The sequence below is a fragment of the Rhinolophus sinicus genome, linkage group LG05 (assembly GCF_036562045.2).
Source record: "Rhinolophus sinicus isolate RSC01 linkage group LG05, ASM3656204v1, whole genome shotgun sequence".
Lineage (NCBI taxonomy): Eukaryota > Metazoa > Chordata > Mammalia > Chiroptera > Rhinolophidae > Rhinolophus > Rhinolophus sinicus.
Genome location: NC_133755.1, coordinates 21,006,198 through 21,023,358, shown reverse-complemented (window position 1 = coordinate 21,023,358; position 17,161 = coordinate 21,006,198). Strand labels below are relative to the sequence as shown.

General features: G+C 43.2%; 1 protein-coding gene across 2 annotated transcripts in view; it reads left to right on the top strand.

The window, feature by feature from the left end:
* Positions 1-9,364: 9,364 nt before the first annotated feature.
* XDH (xanthine dehydrogenase) overlaps positions 9,365-17,161 on the top strand; it is a 55,190-nt gene continuing 47,393 nt past the window's right edge. The window contains exons 1-2 of one of the 2 annotated variants that reach the window (XM_074331854.1): positions 9,365-9,676; positions 14,723-14,780. In XM_074331854.1, coding sequence (XP_074187955.1) covers positions 9,635-9,676; positions 14,723-14,780 — 100 coding nt within the window. In that variant the 5' untranslated portion in view covers positions 9,365-9,634. The remainder of the gene's footprint in view (positions 9,677-14,722; positions 14,781-17,161) is intronic. The other variant, XM_074331855.1, reaches the window with a different exon arrangement.

The window sequence follows — 17,161 nt, the reverse complement described above, 5'->3', positions numbered from 1 at the left end:
ATACTGCTTCCCACACAACGTAAAAGTGTTACCAAGGGAACCTCTGGGACCTTCTAGAGGAAAAGACCCTCCGCTCCAGTAGCCCAGAAATGCAGCTGCTCCTTTCCAGCAGGGAGGTGAGAGGAGATTGTCTTAGCTTTCCGTGGCTTTTCATGAAGGGCAGACAACCCTAGGGTATGACCTCCTTTCTGTCAGAGCCGATCCACCTGGTGTGGTGTAGTTAGATTGACACAGTGCCACTGGAAGCCAGGAAGCCACAGGGGTAGATAGATGTACCTGGTTCACCCCCCCTCTGCCTGGGGTTAGCTTTCTTTGTGCTACTTCCTGGATTCCTTCCTCTTCCTCTGAACAGACCAGTTTTCCCACTTGTCCCTTTCTCACCCTTCTTTATAGTCTTTACTAACCCATTTCTGGACCACTTCCATCCCTTAAGTAAACATTGTCCTCAAGCCCCTTCCAAAATGTTCCTCATGAGAGAGCAGCCTGCCGTCATGGCTCACAGCAGAGTCCCAAACCATGAGTGACTCTCATGTGATCTGCTGTTTTCTGAAAAGTTCTACTTTACTTAAGCCAGCATTTCTGGTACCGGGGCTTTATTTAAGGAGAACTCCCTTCCTGATTTCTGGGTTTTCATTGTTAGTTTTTGCTGTTTGATGTCTGCACTGGTCAGTTACCAGGGTCTACATGAGCTTCTCAGCCATGAAAACCACACGGGCGCTCAAGTAATAATCTTGGGGATCCAGTAGAGTGAAAGGAACACTGACTCTGGAATTAAAACCTAGGGTTCAAGTTCAAACTCTGCTCCTCACTCAGTCTCAGAACATATTTCTTCAGATGAAAATGGGGCTTATGATATGTATTTATGAGGCTACCACAAATTGATGTATATAAAAATACTGTAATACTGTACAAACCATATTCATGATGACAATGATGGAAGAGGAAGGAAAAAGGAGAGTAATAATAAGAATAAGCATGAGGGTAAGATGACTTTCTCTTCTGGGTGGGAGGGAAGCAGACTTAGGCAAAACCTGTGTGAAAAAGTGATGCCTTTCATTCAACCCTCTACAGCTAAACAGAGGTCATTGAGCAAATATTAATTGACCACTACTCTGTGTTACTGGGGGTACAAAAATAAGTAAGATCTGGTCTCTGTGTTATATGCCATAATAGAAGTAGGCATAAACTACAATGGAAATAGACAAGGGAGCGGTGAGTTTTCCTGGGTGTGTGTTGTGTGTGGGTCCCAGCCTATTAATAATCAATTTTGTGGTTGGACCAGTCTTTGTGATTTTTATTATGATTGCAAGACACACTTCAGCACAACTATCAGGAATCTTTAAAAAAAAAAAAAAAAAAGGCTTATTACTTACAGGACCCGGAAGTTACATGACACACTTGAGGCCACACAGTGAGGTCAAACTGAGAGAGATTGAGAGAAGAAAAATGAGACCATGAGCCTGGGGTTCTGCTTTTATTGGGGTTGAGGGTGGGGGCTTCGGATTTCATGGACTTATTCTTTATTGGTGAATTTGAAACATAAAAGCAGAGATCTAAAGCATGGGAAGAGAAAACACCCTAGTAGAGCAGCCCATGTGGTCAGTTATTGAAATCAATTAAGACCTAAAACAAAAGTGATGCCTCAGGTAGGGAGAGGCACCTGGCTGTTTATCTAATTATGTGGCTGGGAATGTGTATATTTAGTAACCCAGGGCAGGGCCACCTCTTGTCTGGGCCTCTGGTGGGGCTGTGAAGGGCCATCTCTTACCGTTCCTTGGTGTGTACTACCTTCAGGGTTGCTGGGCTGACTTCGTAGGAGTACCAGACTTGCCAGCAGAAAGACTTTTTGTTGTCTCCATCCCCCAGTGGATCTTTTGAAGGAGGCCACTCTACACATGGGTGGACAAGAGTCTCAGGCTGACAACATATTTCATAATACCACAGAATGTTGTAAACATTTTGAAAGGAGGCTTACTAAAGGGGAGATTACTTATACTCTTTATTTATATCTTAGGAAATGTTGATCCAAATAGTTACATGAACATAAGCATAAAATAAACTAGAGCACTTTCATTTTCAGACATTGTTTTCTTTTCTTTAAACTGTGATTACACTGATGCTGGACAAAAAGTGGAGTGTCCTGTGGTAAGTCACAGCTTGTTCAGACGGTGAGGCTCAGAGGACATGAATAAAAGGGCCACTGCACACTTGGGCAGGCTTTGCTTTTGGAAAGAAAGATGAGAAAAAAAAAAGTCCAAGTATTATCCCACACCATAATACCCTAGAATGTCAAAGCTGGAAGGGTCCAGAGTGTTTTACAGATATAGGGAGTAATCTTGCTGAAAGGATCAGAGAGCGGATCAGATTTTTGGCTGTCACCTGGGTCTTTTGTCTCATAGACTAGGTAGGACTCTTTCTGTGGGTTCATCGCAACCCATTGTTTGGTTGCCCAGATTCTCTAGACCAAGTGAATGGGGCTTCTGTCTATTCATAACAAAGGCATAGCTGGCAAGATTTTCACGTAGGAAAAAGTTTTTGTTTTGTTTTTTTGAACAAATTCACCAGTTCTGCTCATGAGCCCATCATTAAAGCACTCCCATTTAGCCACAGGCAAGGTGCTTCATGCATTTTCCAGGAGCTTCTAGCTGCTACTTCACTGGCACCCACACATGGCTACTGGGCCTGTGTGATTTATTCACAAGTTTCTTGTCACCCCAGTTCCTATTTCCATATGTGATTCTCAGAATAATGGTGATAATAAGATAGAGATAATGAGTAGGGGACATTTAATAGAGTGAAAACACTGATAGTGATCAAGACTAAAAAATTATAGTTGCCAAGTCACTAAGGGCTATTAACTCTTCCAGTCTGGCTATTCACCTGGAGACAGAAGACAGCCAAGAACCACAGGGAATGGGAACTTGACTCAAAGGCCATGGCATTGTCCCTGAGGTGGGTCCATCATCCTTGGGATCCACTCCTACTATTCCTTCCTTTGAGTCTTCTGCCTTCCTTCTCGCCTGCTTATGTCTAAGTCTGTCAATACCTCTGCTCAGGTCCATGGGTGTTATCATGGGGTGTTAAAACCTTCCCTGTTCAGGTTCATGTTCTCTCAATGTCCCACAAAGTGACCAAGCCACTGCTTTCCAGAAGCCTCCTGGTTTTCCTGAGAGAGAAAGGCCCAAGTTGAAGTGCTGGGTAGACCCTGCAAGAATACTCCTACCTTGGCCCTTGTCTGCATATCCTGGGCCTGGGATCCTTGGAAAGAGGTGGAAGGAGTCACAAGTTCTATTTCATCTGCTTCTCCTGGCAGAATGAGGCTGAGACCTGGGCCATTTTCTAGCTCCCCAAGGAGCCAAATTGTCTGATGGGTAACAGCTAAGATTGTATTGACTTTCACCACCTGGTTCTTCTCTCTCCCTATAACTACTTCTACACTCATTCCATTTTCTTTTTCCTCTCCTTGAGAGTTGGGAAAACTGAACAGACTCTAGAGAACAGGTCTCAGGTGGTCAGCTTGCCCTCTGTCCCTGATCGTTTGGGAACTATGCTTTTTTGGGGCTGTATGCCTTGGATTGTGAACAGTGGTTTAATGTACTTCTTCTTCTTCTTCTTTTTTTTTTTTACATAGGACAGAAAGGATTCCTTTAAAAGAAAAATAAAGCAAATAACAGCGTTAGTAACACTAAGTTCCTGTGGAGAGTGTTCTGGTTCAAGGACACATTTAGAATGGGAACAGCAAGTGATCTTCCTGTAGACTTTTGCATCGGGAATTGAGTTCTCAGAGGCCACCGTCATAAAACTACAGATGCATCCCTGGGAGATTTGAAAGAAGCTCTCAAATTTTCATGTGATAACTATTTGAAAGATGTCAATATGTAGGCTTGACTCTGCATCTTTGCTCTGGGGAGTGGTGATAATTATGAGGGAAGGTAATGTTCTGGGCTCTGTGTCTGCAGTGTTGGCTTGGGAATCATGAATTATCTCTAAGGTACAATGAGGGTGCTCTAAGCCTCTCTGACCCTATGTTAATCAATGCCCAGCACAGTGCCTGAGACATGCAGAGTCTCATAAAGTTGATAAATGAATGGATATGTGAATATTGCCTAGGATAGAAGTTGTTCTAACGTTCACTTTAAAACAGAGTGTGGGGATGGGGACACTTAAGGCTGAGGTCTTGGGCATAAGACCAAAGTTGTCTTATGCCCTGAGCAGCAGGATCCCACGATCCCCGGTGATGTCATTTGCATGTGGAGCTTTGTATGTGCGCCAAGCCAGGCGTCTGAGCCATGCGTCCTTGTCTTTCACTGAAACCAGATTCTGTCATTGCTATCACTCATTTGTTTGTTCATTCATTCATGTATTCAGTTTTAATAAGTACTTCTTGCATAAATATATGTCTACCATGTCCATGCAGTGTTTTCCCCTGAAGAAAATAGATAAGCACCTCTGCCCTTGGGGGAACGTAATGTATTAATGATGTAATACTAGATGCTGTAACTGGTAAACGCACAATATCAGTGGGCAGGCACAATACAGGTCTATTTCGTGCCACAATAAAGTAAAATATGTGACACAGGTGGGAGATGGGACTGCTCAGATCACTGTATTTATTTAAAGATTTTTGGCTTTGCTTTCTTCAGTGTGGGGCTTCCAAGGTCACCCTGGCATTGACATTAACCATCAGACAGTGAGAGAGAGAGAATGGGAGCTGGGATATTGTGAACATCACTTCCACCCCTATTACATCCATCAGAACTCAATTGTATGGCTTCCTCCCCATAGAAGGGCTGGGAAATATTGTTCCTGGCTGGGCAGTGACTTCCCAGCAGAACCTCTTCAATAGGGAAGGAAGGCATGAATATTTGGGGGCAGGTAGATATGTCTGCCACACTTACATTCTATTCAGTGCAAGTAAAGCATTTCAGATGATTAATAAGAAAATTAAGTCAGAGGAGGAGAATAAGGATAATAAAAAAATTGTGAAATTAATTTTCCCCAATGGTTACTCATGGGGCCATATTGTCTACAGAGCACATGTGAGTTGATCCTCTGGGTGAGTGAAGAAGTCAGGGCACTGCTTCCTGAATTGTGCTAGAGCAGCTCAGACTGGAAAGAGAGACTTTGTTTAGTGTCCAGACAAGCCCACATTGTCACCATCACAAATAACCCTGGAGTCACAGAGCTCATTGAATGCAAAAGACATTATCAGAAAACATAATAGATGTGGACAGATAAAGTGGGTTTAAATTTTTTTCTGGGCCTTTTCCATTCCTTGAGCTTTTATGTGTCTGTAGTACTAAAGCAGGCTGAAGTTCACATCCTTTAAGTTTTGACTCTGTGTCAACACTTGGATAATCCCACCTTCTTGCTTCCCAGATGTGTGTAGAAAATCAAGGGTTAATGTCCTCATTAGTAGCAGAGCAGTGCGATCTATATGTTCAGGAATACTAGCTGGTTACTTAACATCAGTGACACAAGATTAGTTGCAAAGTAGCTGGTGGGAAAAGTTGAATGGTGTAGGAATACATAGAATGATGGGAGAAAGTTTCATATTCGGTCAAAGGCAGAGGCTTAGACATTTCTGAAAACTCCACTCATTCTGTGCATTGTGCGCTCAACTCACCAAGCATTTATTAATCCTTCTTATAGACATGGCCCTACGCTAGGCACCAGCATTTATAGCAATAAATACAGCTCTGCTCCTGATCTCAGAGGCTCACAAACCAGAAGGCTGGATTTCAGCCACACCGAGAAGGGCCATGAGTGCCAGGCTGACAGTCCTGGGGTTTATGCTCTTTAGTTAGTGAAGAACTATCAAAGAGACAATTTCTCTAGTGGGGAGTGAGTGACAGATGCAGAAACTAGTACTCACTTACTGTGAGACAATTGGCAAGTCAACTTCTGACTCTCATTTTCTTTGTTCGGAAAAGGCAGATAAAAATAACCTCCCTGCCCATCTCCCGGAGCTTTTTAAAAAAATTAGATTTATTGGGGAGATATTGGTTAATAAGATTATACAGATTTCAAGCATACAGTTCTACAATACATCATCTGTATATTGCATTGTGTATTCACCTCCCAAAGTCAAGTCTCCTGTCACCATATATTTGACCTTCCTTTACCCTCTTCTACCATCTCTCCACCCCTTTCTCTGGTAGACATTATACTGTTGTCTGTCTATGAGCTTTAGTTTGTTTATTTTGTTTGTTTGTTGCTTTCCATTTTGTGTCCCAAATATGAGTGAAATCACATGGTTCTTGATTTTTTCCATCTGACTTATTTCACTTGGCATGATATTCTCATGCCAAGTGTTGTCACAAATGGCAGTATATACACCACATCATCTATATCCAATCATCTATCAAAGGACACTGATTATTTCCATGTCTTGGCCACTGTGAATAATGCTTGCAGGGCTTTTATAAGGATCAAATGAAATCAAGTTACATGAAAGAAATGCTATTCAGGTGTGAGGAACTATTGTTAGGACTGGTTAGAAATCTGGATATTTGGAGAACGAGGGAGGGCTTGGTTGCTGGGCAGTGATTCTCTGAGAATGTAGCAGTCTTTCATCCAGAATGGGCATATGTAGAATGAAAATTGGGTCTGAAAAAAAAAAATAGTAAGAAAAATCTGAGCAAAAGAATATTTTGAAAGAAAAGTAATTTTTTTTCTTTCCAAGTAAAGTTTGTTGTAAGGGGAGAAAATGAACAGGGGGTGCTCATAGGGTACAGACAAAAATGTCCATCTGGATGCAACGAGAAGGAGTGAGCAGACGAGAGGCACTGCTGCAGAAGCAGGTGAATGGCTGGCAGGGAGACTTCTGCAGGCAGCACCAGCCCTGACCAGGCCTTCAGAGAGCACACCAAAGCTTTCCTGAATCATTCTTCTAGGGAACGCTTGGCCCTGAGGGAGCTCATTATTCCAGAAATAATGACTTGGCACTTTGCAGCATAATTCTTATGTCTTATGATTTCCTGCACATGTTGTTCCAAGAGGAAGACTTGTGTTCCCGAGGCCTCAGGACTTATCTGGTTTTTCCATGGATTTTGAGACCTCATCTGCCAATGCACTGCATATAATAAAGCAAGGCATTCCTTAGGAAAATGGGGTAAGTTAATATGTTATAATCGGCCTATTCCAAGACCAGGAAATTTCATTAATTCAGCCCAAGTTTGAGAATTCATGCAAAATTGAAAGCATGTATTGGAGGTCATCAGCTTTGAAAAAAAGGCTTATTTTAAACTGTTTTCCCTAATTTATAGCACCTTGAAGAATCACAGGGAAAGAAGTGGTCACAAATATTATGCTAAGTAAGAAATAATCATACTAAGTTAAAGTTTTTGTGAAATTGCAGCATTATAGAAATAAACTAGTTATTACAGTTATTACAGAAATAAAATCTGAATGACAACATAAGCCCTTATTGAAAATTTATTTCACTCTTATTTTTCAGTGCTCCACAGTAACAGAGAAGATGAGAGAAGGAGGCTGAAGACTGGCTGAGAGGGGAGAAGTAAATTGATGCACACAGCAAGAGCCAAAACAATGCATACACATTTTAAGAAAGGACAAAACTGTATTAAAGTTGTAATACTAAGTATATACCGATAACAAAAGATAAATACAGGCATGTATACAGATTTTTTTTGGTACCCCCGGTATATATTGAGCATCTGCTATGGGACACACTCTTAACCTAAGTCTCGTTTAATTCTCACCAGAATGTATTCTCACAAAGCAGGTAAAGTCACCCCCATATCATAGATGAGAATACTGAGGCCCAGAGAGTGATTTTTGCCAAAGGTCACACAGAAGTGGTAGAGCTAATATTCAAACCAATATGCCTAACCTCAAACTGAGGTCTTTCTTGAGAGTTTCTTGTGACTTTGGCTAGAAACTGGCTAGGAAATGGAGGCCTTGTAAAGTTGTGTGGATGAGTGAAAAGAGGAAAAGCCTCTTCATCACAGATGTGTAAGTGTCGGGGAGAATTCACCGATTACAAAACACTACTCAGGCTCATCTGACCCTCTCTCTTTGCCAACATACATCCTTCCTTCTTTCAGAGCAGGATTTCTCAATCTTGGCTCTATTGAGACTTTAGATTAGATAATTACTTGTTTTGGGGGCTGTCCCGTGCATTGTAGGGTGTTGAGTAGCACCCCTGGCCCCTATCCTCTAGATACCAGTAGCAACCCTTGTCACTCTTAACCTTAAAACAGATCCCGAGATTTTGCCAAATGGCTTCTGGGGTTGGAAATCCTCCCCTGCCCCAGTTAAGAACCATTGTTTTCTGGTGACCAGCAAACTCAGTTTGCCCTGCACTGAAGGGTTTGCCAGGGATTCAGTGCTAAAAGCAGGATAGTCAGGGGCAAACTGGGATGTTGGGTCACCCTACAAATGAAATTTCATCCCCTGCTTCAGTGAAGCCTGTGGTGGGAGAGGCGTTGTGTTGATAACATGGTTGTCCTGGCACCTTGGGTTTCTCTAAGCTGTTGCTGTACCAAGCACATCTGCCTCATATTCCCTTCTCTCCACCCCAATCCATACCCCTGATGCCCCCACATAGCCTGTCAGGGGTGTAGGGAAACTTACCTGCTTCAGAGTGGCTGTTTGAGTAACTGTGTGGGTCCTTTTAGACTGAAGTAGACCAGAGGGAATGCTGGTGTGTGTGTGTGTGTGTGTGTGTTGGGAGGGGCAGTTGGGTGCTGGACTGTAGACAGCCCACTGATGCTGACGCTGCCGGGTGGGCAGTGAGCATGTGTGTTTACACCAGCAGGTAAGGAATACTGAATGGAGGAAGGTTTTCAGCTCCACGTCAACTTGGCCTGTGCCTAGGTGGTGTGAGACACGAGCAAAAGCAAAGCCTCAAAAATGGTTTGTGAGGAGGATTATTGTTGTAGTGTTACTAACAATGTATTAGCAATAGTAATGAACACTTTGGTTCTTGGCAAATTTATAAAGCACTTCCAAAATGCACCATGTGTCCCTCAGCCTTCTGCGCTTGGGGCCATCCGTGTGCCCGTTTACAGGATGGTAACAAGTGAGTTCTGAAGGGGCTAAGTGACTGGCTGAGGTCCAATGGCAGGTTTTGCCTCTGGATCACTGGGCACCACATCGTGTGACCTCCGTATTCCTCCAGGCTGCAGCAGAATGAGTCCGTGTGTGTAAGTGCTGAGTCTGTGTTGCTGTAAATGTAAATTGTAAAATGACAAGGGTAGAAATGGAGGCAGTGAAGCAGCTGTCTGCCCTGATCTGACAATCGCCTTTCCTTCTTCTCGTCTTCAGCCAGTGGGAGGAGGAAGCAGGTTCCCCGAGGGCAGTACCTGACGCCAAGGTTGATATTCTCCCTGATCCAGTGCCTTCCTCTGATCCTCTGTGCTCTTTGACAGACACAGATGTTGGGGGTGTGATTTGTTGCAAATGATTGCTTGCATTTTCCTTGATTTTGCAAACCAGTGGGTTTTTTTTTTTACAGGAACTCTCCACTTCCTGAAGCTCTAAGCTGGACCTCGCCCATTGGCCAACTTAGTTTCATTTTTGGAGGAGACGTGTTTTTCAAGTTGCACAACAGTTATAACTGCCAGTTGGGAGTGAGGTACCTGGAGTTCAGGGACTCCAACTGGTGACAATGACAGCAGACGAGTTGGTTTTCTTTGTGAATGGCAGAAAGGTAAGCAGGGGCTGACCTTTCCTTTGCTCTGGCGGCCCTGCTCCCTGGGAAGGGATGTGTGTCCTCTGGAAGAAGCCTGTTCTTTCTCTCCCTCTTTTGTGCTTTTTTCCCCACTTGTTTTCCTCGCTTTCTCTCTCTCTCCCTTCAAAGGTGTAGCTGCCTTTGGGGTGACATTAAGGAAAGAAGAACTTCTCAGGGCTAGAACATAATCAAGATACTCAAGGGGCAAAGGAGCGAGGGGGCAGGGAGCAAGAAGAGAGGTGGCTGTGGGCTCCCCCTTCCCTGCCAACTCCCTGTAGAAGTACAGACACTGGCAGGAAGCTCAGAAAGGGGGACAGGGTACTAGGTGAGACAGAGGTCACCCACCACACTTCTGTGTTTCCTCAAATATATTCGAAGGCTTTTGTTGCTCCATTTACTGAGAGAAGGAACGTGTTTTCTTGCTAATATCAAGATATAAAGTGTACACAACCTTTTTTTTGTGATATTTCATGTATGTAAATATAACAGCTAACTTGTGTGAAGACATATACTGACATCTTGTGGCAAGCCACTTTTTTTTCTTCACAAATGGTAGGCTATTCCCCTTCCTTAACTCCACATATAAATATTGCAGATCTCTTACTTTGATAAAAATTGACCACTTGGATTAACTTCATTAGTGCCCAGGGATCTAGGGGAGGTGAGGTGGGTTGGGCCAGAGGGGGACTTATGACATGGGTACCAGTCTTTGCAGTACCGGAAGGATGAAGAGCTCTGGAAATTCTAACGCAGGTGCAGGGAGAGAGGGTGCAAACACATGACATTGTCTCCATCCTCCACTTGCCTTCCCTACACCAGTGCTGACATGCTCACATCTGCTTCAGCTCTCCAGTGGGAATGAAAGAGCAGGTAAAAGGGTAGCCATAGTTGTGTGTTGTAAATGGACATGTGGACCGTGTGAGTGATGAATGTTCTCAGAGAGCAAGTTTATTTATTTTGTTCTATTGGCCATTTTAAATGAGAAACAGGATGACTTTCCAGGTAATTTTCAAGAAATAAAATGTGCTTCATTTGATGTCTAGTGCTTATATTGTCAGGTGTGGTTGGGTGACTAGCAGGAAAATTCCATGAGTCATTGCAACATCAGTGCTCCAAAGACTGCTGGATCTAGAAAGGAACATTTCAAAGTAAATCTGCCTTGGTGAAAATTGTTTTCCCATATTTTACTTTTACTTTAGGAAAACAATTTCAAATTTTTAGTTGGTATGATCACATCAAACCCTACTATCTCTGGAAGCTTCTACTGCCAGTTTCTGTGATATTCATGTTCGTAAGTTAGAAGTCTGTAGCCTCTTGTGAAACTGCTGGAAAGGTAGAGAGGCAATGCAAGGAGTGATGAGAAGTACTATAAAACCAGTACTATAAAAACAAGTCCTAGCAAGGAAATTCCAAGTAAAATTAAGGCAGCTGTGAGTCAGTGTTTTCCTATTTCTAGTCCCAAGATGTTCTAGATTTTCTGTTACAGGATATTATGCCAAGAAGTTACCAAAGAAGCTGTAAGAATTTGGTGTTATAAAGACTACAGATGGGTATTGATTCACTCTTACATGTGAGCCTTCTGCTCTTCCTGTTTCAGACTGCTGCTTGGACTCTGTCTTCACTAGCTGGGGTGGTGGAGAGGGTGTAAGATGCCAACGATCTAATATCTCTAGGGCCTTCTGTGGTTGTGATGGGCCTTGGTAACTCTTGTTTTCATATCTTCTTTGATCTAGATTCAGAGTTGAAGTGAAAGAGTTACCCAGGATTTTGTTGTCATTGTAGGGAGAGTCCTTTGGAGGGCAGGATTTCTTTTTTAAACATTTTTTTTTATTAGTTTCAGGTGTACAAAACAATGTAATAGTTAGACATTTATAATTTATACCCCTCACACGGTGATAACCCCCCTCCCTCCATCTACTACCCCTCTGACATCACACACAGCCGTTACATTTCCACTGTCTCCATTCCTAATGCTGTACTCCGCTTCTTGTAACTATATAGAAATATAAAATTGTAGTTGACATTCATTATTGTTCAGCTTCAGCTTCAGGTGTACAGTGCAGTGATCAGGCATCTACATCTTCCCTGAGGTGGTCTCCCTAATGAGACAAATGTCCATCGGATACGGAGGGTAGGATTCTTGCTTTTCTGAGCAATCACTCTCTGTTTAGTGGAGATTGTGGCATCTGGAGGATTCTGGAAAGATTCAGCATGTAGGGTACAGCTGAAGGTGTCCAGCAGTGATCCCCCCAAGAAGTGGTGTCAGTGAGTCAACACTCGCTCCCTCATGCACACCGGCGACATTGAGCGAGCTCCTCCCAGTCTTAAGCCGGTGGGACATTTATGTGCTGGAGCATCTCTGTGACCAAACAGCAGCCATTCAGGAGCCTATGAACTAGTTGGAGAGATGGAATATGGTTAGGCATAGTAATATATTCCAAAATGCATTTCACAGAAAACTATCTCCATGAGATACTCTTCTCAGATATTCTCAAACCACTTAGCTGAGCGTTGGCACAAAGTAGGGACCCAATTAATCTGGATATAATGAGTGTTTGAATATTAAAAACCATAAGAAATCCTCTGGTAAAGAAATTTAGTTTTTCAACTTTGTATTATAAAATTATTATAAATTTACAAAAATAGTTGTAAGAATACAAAGAAATTTTATTCAACAGACTTTACCCATGTTCATTACCTGTTCACATTTTGCCACATTTGCTTTTTATTCTCTCTCTCTCTCACTATATATATATATATAATATATGTTATATATATATCATACATATATGTATGATATATATATGATATATATATACCATATGTATATCATATATATATCTGATTCTCAACTGGATCAATTATTGGGCAGATTACAAGATGGTCAGCCATATTTATTAGTTGGCATTCTTCTACCAGGAACAACTTTCCCTTTTCTCCCATTTGTTTGTTTTTTAATTTACTCATTATCAGTTCAGACTCATGAGTTTTAATTTTGTTTAATGGATTGTAACCCATTTTGGCCAATATTTGTTTTGATGCTCAAGTTTGAGCAGAGCAATCTGCTTAACCCAGTGTTTCCTAAGTTCGATTTCCCACAAAGCATCTTTCCTTTGGGATACCTATTGGCATCCTGTTGAGAGAGGGTTCCATGGAGTTTGCTGGGGCCAACCCTGCAACCATGTCGAAAGAGTGGCACAGCCATTCTCTGTTGGAATTCCAGGAAGGTGCACCACTTGCAGCTGGGGTGATATGGAAAGTCTTTACTAGGGAAGCATTTGGGGTCTTCTGATAAGTCAAAATGCAGGTGGAAGAGGAATAGAATGTCAAAGGCTCAGGAACCGGGAGGTATATAATGTATTTTTACTGAAGTACGAAGACCAGCTTGGCAGGAAAGTAAGAGGGAAAGGCTAAAAATGAAGAAGATTAGGAACATATAGAAATGGGCCTTGAAAGACAGTCAAAGGAACTTAGATGTAACCTTGACTATGTTGAAGGTTACTGAGGGTACTGAGCAGAGAATTTATGTGATGTGATGGAAGCAGAGCTGCAGGACAGGAGGAAGGAACAACTTGTGGGGAAGGTAGTAAGCCAAGAGGCTCTAACTGCTAACTACAAGAAAGGTGACGAGGTCTTTATTTTGTGGATTTATGATTTCTTCTCCAAGAGAAGAGAAACAGCTCCTTGTGTAAACTTTGTAACCAGGACTTTGAATAAGCTGGACCTGTAGGGTGTAATCAAGAAATTAAATTTATTTTATCTTCCACTTTCATTTGCACTTTATTCAAGGGGTGAAGTCTGGCAGTTTTATGACTTGTTTGATTACTTTTGGTCCATAAAAAAGATTATGGTCGAGACAAGCAAGATGGCACAGTATGTAAACGCTGTGCCTAGTTTCTCTCACAACCACATTAAAATTTTAACTAATCTTCAAAACACGCTTTATCAAGAATTGCCTAAAATCAAGCTGAACTGAAGCCTTTCAACTAAGGACATGCAGAAGAAGCCACATCCAGACTGGGCAGAGACGTGGAATGGGCTGGTCCCACACCCGTATGTGACCATTAAAGATCGGGAGGGATATTTCAACTGTGGAGGCACCCCCACCCCCAACCCCCAGAAGAGCAAGATATCCCAACCCCATTCCAGCACAGGATTCCAGGGCTGCGGAGAGAAGTCACCATAATTGTTGGTTGTGAAAACCAGCGGAGATTGTGAGTGAGTGAGACTGAGTGCACACTCCTCTTAAAGGGCCTGTGTGTGGACTTAGCCACCAATGTAATCACTCTCTCTGAGCTCCAGCACTAGGGCAGAGGCTGGAGAAGAAGCAGGGACATACAGGGGTGAACTGAGTTGTCTGGCTTGGGACAGGGGCTGGAGAGGAGGCTTTCTTCTGGGTGGGGGAGTCGGTGGAGGCCATTGTTTCTTTGCTGAGCCCTCCCCTTCCCCCATGTGTGGACACAGGCAGCCACCATATCTGAGTGTCCACCATTTGTTCACCCCAGTGTGGCGATTGGACACCTGGCCCCGCCCAAATTTCATTTGTGGCCCTTCAGTTTGAGATTGCCCCTCCATTGCTTACCTGGGTTAACGCTGTTGACTGTCCTCTAGCCCATGCACACAATAGAGCCGGATCCATAGATTGGCCCTCTGTTCTCTGAAGGTCCGCATGCTGTCACTCTTACTGTCTCTGAAGCTCACAGCTGTGATCCAGCAGCTGGAAATGGGGTGACATATTTGATCTGAAAGAGGCTTTGCCTTGGTCAGCCTAGTATGGCAGGTGCCACACCGAAGCACTCTGGTGGGTCCTGAGAAGAGCACTAATGTAGAATTTTAGATTTGAAGGATGTCAGTACATACAGAGTTTGTTAATAGTTAATGTGTTCATTCTTAGGGAATTATTAAGAAAAACACTTTTGTTTTCATAAGATAATTTAGTCCATCCCATTAACTTTACAAATTCTAGAGTAAGACAATGGCAAAGTATGCCTGTGATATGTCTTTCTTTTGTTTTTGTTTTTATAGGTGGTGGAGAAAAATGCAGATCCGGAAACAACTCTGTTGGCCTACCTGAGAAGGAAGTGTATCCTGACTTTGGAGTGGCAAGGAGGGAGGGGGCAATGGGACGCATTCTCTGGGTCGAACATCATTTTCTAGTGAGCTGTGGGGAGGCGGTGCAGTGTGGAAGAAAGCACAATGGATTAGGGTTCTGGACACCTGTGTTTTAGCTGCAGCTCTCTCACAGGGCAGCTGTGTGACCCTAGGAAGTCATTTGAGCTTTCTGGTCTGAAATTCTCAGCTGTCAATTAAGAAGATTATTCTTGATGTTCCTTAAGATCTCTTCCAGCTAAGGCTGTAGTAAAGCCAAGATTTCACTCTGGGCCTGAAAAGCAAGCAGCTCCAAAAGGCCCTCATGAGCTCTCAAGCTTCATGGTCGTTCCCCCTCAGCAGGAGCTGGGCCTTCCTCGGCAGATCTTTGCCTAATACACAAATGGGCTTCCTGGGGAATGTTTCTAGCTCTGTGAAAGTGGAGAGAAAGTCAGGGGAAAGAGAGTATTTTGGGGAAGGGATGCCTGAGGTGGGGAACCGTGTAGAGGCGCCATCCATTGTGGAAATGTCAGCACTGGGAGCATGGGGCAGGGGACATCTGAGGGAAGAGCCCAGTACCTTTTCTTTTTTCAGAGTAGGAAAGTATTCTGAGTCCCTGGAAGAAAACAACCGTGAAAATGTCATAGGAGCTAACATTTAATGAGCACTTACTATATATAGTTGGAGTTCAAGGTGATTTGCGTAGGTTATCTCACTGATCCCACAGCAACCCCTATGTCAGAGGAGGAAGTGAGGCCTGCATATGTTACAGGGACCAGCGTCTCGCTCATGTACTTTGGGTGAACATTGGCAGAGCTTAGGCGAAAGCCTAGAGCCACACTCTTAACATTCCACCTGCACTGGAAACTTTCCGTGGGTCTGTTGTCAGGACAGCGCTCATCCTGGCCTCTGTCAACAAAGCACTCTTGCTCCCAGAGGCAGGAATATCCTGTGGCTCATTCCAGTGACATATTTTGGACAACAAAGGATTGTTTGAAGTGAGCCTGGAATCTATGGCCTTACCTCTGGTTCACTCGCTTCTTATCAGATAGTGGCTGGCTCTAGTGTGCTTTGTACTGGATTTTTGACCTGGGTGGTGCAAGTGTGGAGGTCAAAGCACATGAACCTGGTGATTTCTTTAGACGACTGACATCAATTTTAGTTTTACAGAAAAGTTTTGAAAGCCCTGAATCCTCAAAAAGCCCCGATCATAGATATTGACTGGTTTAAAGGTCCACTCTCAAATGAAACCCCAAACTGCAAGTTGGCACATAGAAACAGAGAATGCCCCAAAAATGTATGAACATTTTAAGAAAGGAAACTGTATAAAAATTGTAATCATATATACCGAGAAGAAAAGATGAACACAAGTCACGTGTATACATTCTTTTCGCACCTCGGTATAAAATCCTCATGGCTTATTGCTGCTCATTTGTGGGAGTTCCAAGTAAGATAGAAGACTCCAGGCTTGACTTCTACCCCGGCTTCCAGAAAGATCGCCAGGCTAGAAAAAGATCGTGTTAGTTTCTAGGCGGCTACCACTGGTCTTCGCATGCCCTTAGAGTTGTCTGAAATGCTGATAACTGCATTTATCCTGACTAGTGAAAAGAATAACTTAGGGCACAGAAAGCCCTCCCCAGTTGTGTTTTGAAAGAGGCAGCAGCATGGCGAATGAGGAGCCCCCATCTCTGGGGTCAGATGGATGTGTTTGGCCCCTAACACTCAAGGTGAGCGTTAGCTTGCAGGGCTCATGTTAACTCAGGGGTCTCGGGGGCTTTTTTTGTTTGTTTTATGTTTTTTAATCTGTGGGGAAACGTTAGTTCCTGTCCCAACTGCTAACCAAATCATTGTGAAGAGTCCATGGGTATAAGTGCTTTCATGTATAAGATACTATATCATTGTTAGTTATTAATCTCACCTCAGATATGAGGGAAGCGAGTAGGAGACAATAACCTCAGCTCCCTTTATCCTCAGCAGGTAGCTAGATGGCTTAGAGGCCTGTGGGTCTGGGGGAAAAGCTACAATGGGACCTGAGTATTTCAGGAAAAGGGGCAACCATGATTGCTGTTCTCTAGAACAGCCTATTACTTGGGCACTTATACAAATGTCAAGTCTCATATTATTTATTTCTGCAAGTATGTGTAAGACATGCCTCTAATTTGGCCCTAAACCTGAAAATATCTGCATTTTAATTTCCATTCACACATCCTATGAGCTGGATGTTCAAAAGCCCTGGTTCAGCCCTAATTTGGGTCCCCAGATATCATCGGCCCCAAAGGTACAAGGTGAAAAGCCTGGACTCAGCAAATCCCAGACCAGATGGATGTTTCACTCTGGCCCAAGTGGCTTCATTGCAGGCCAACTGGGGGGCTGTGA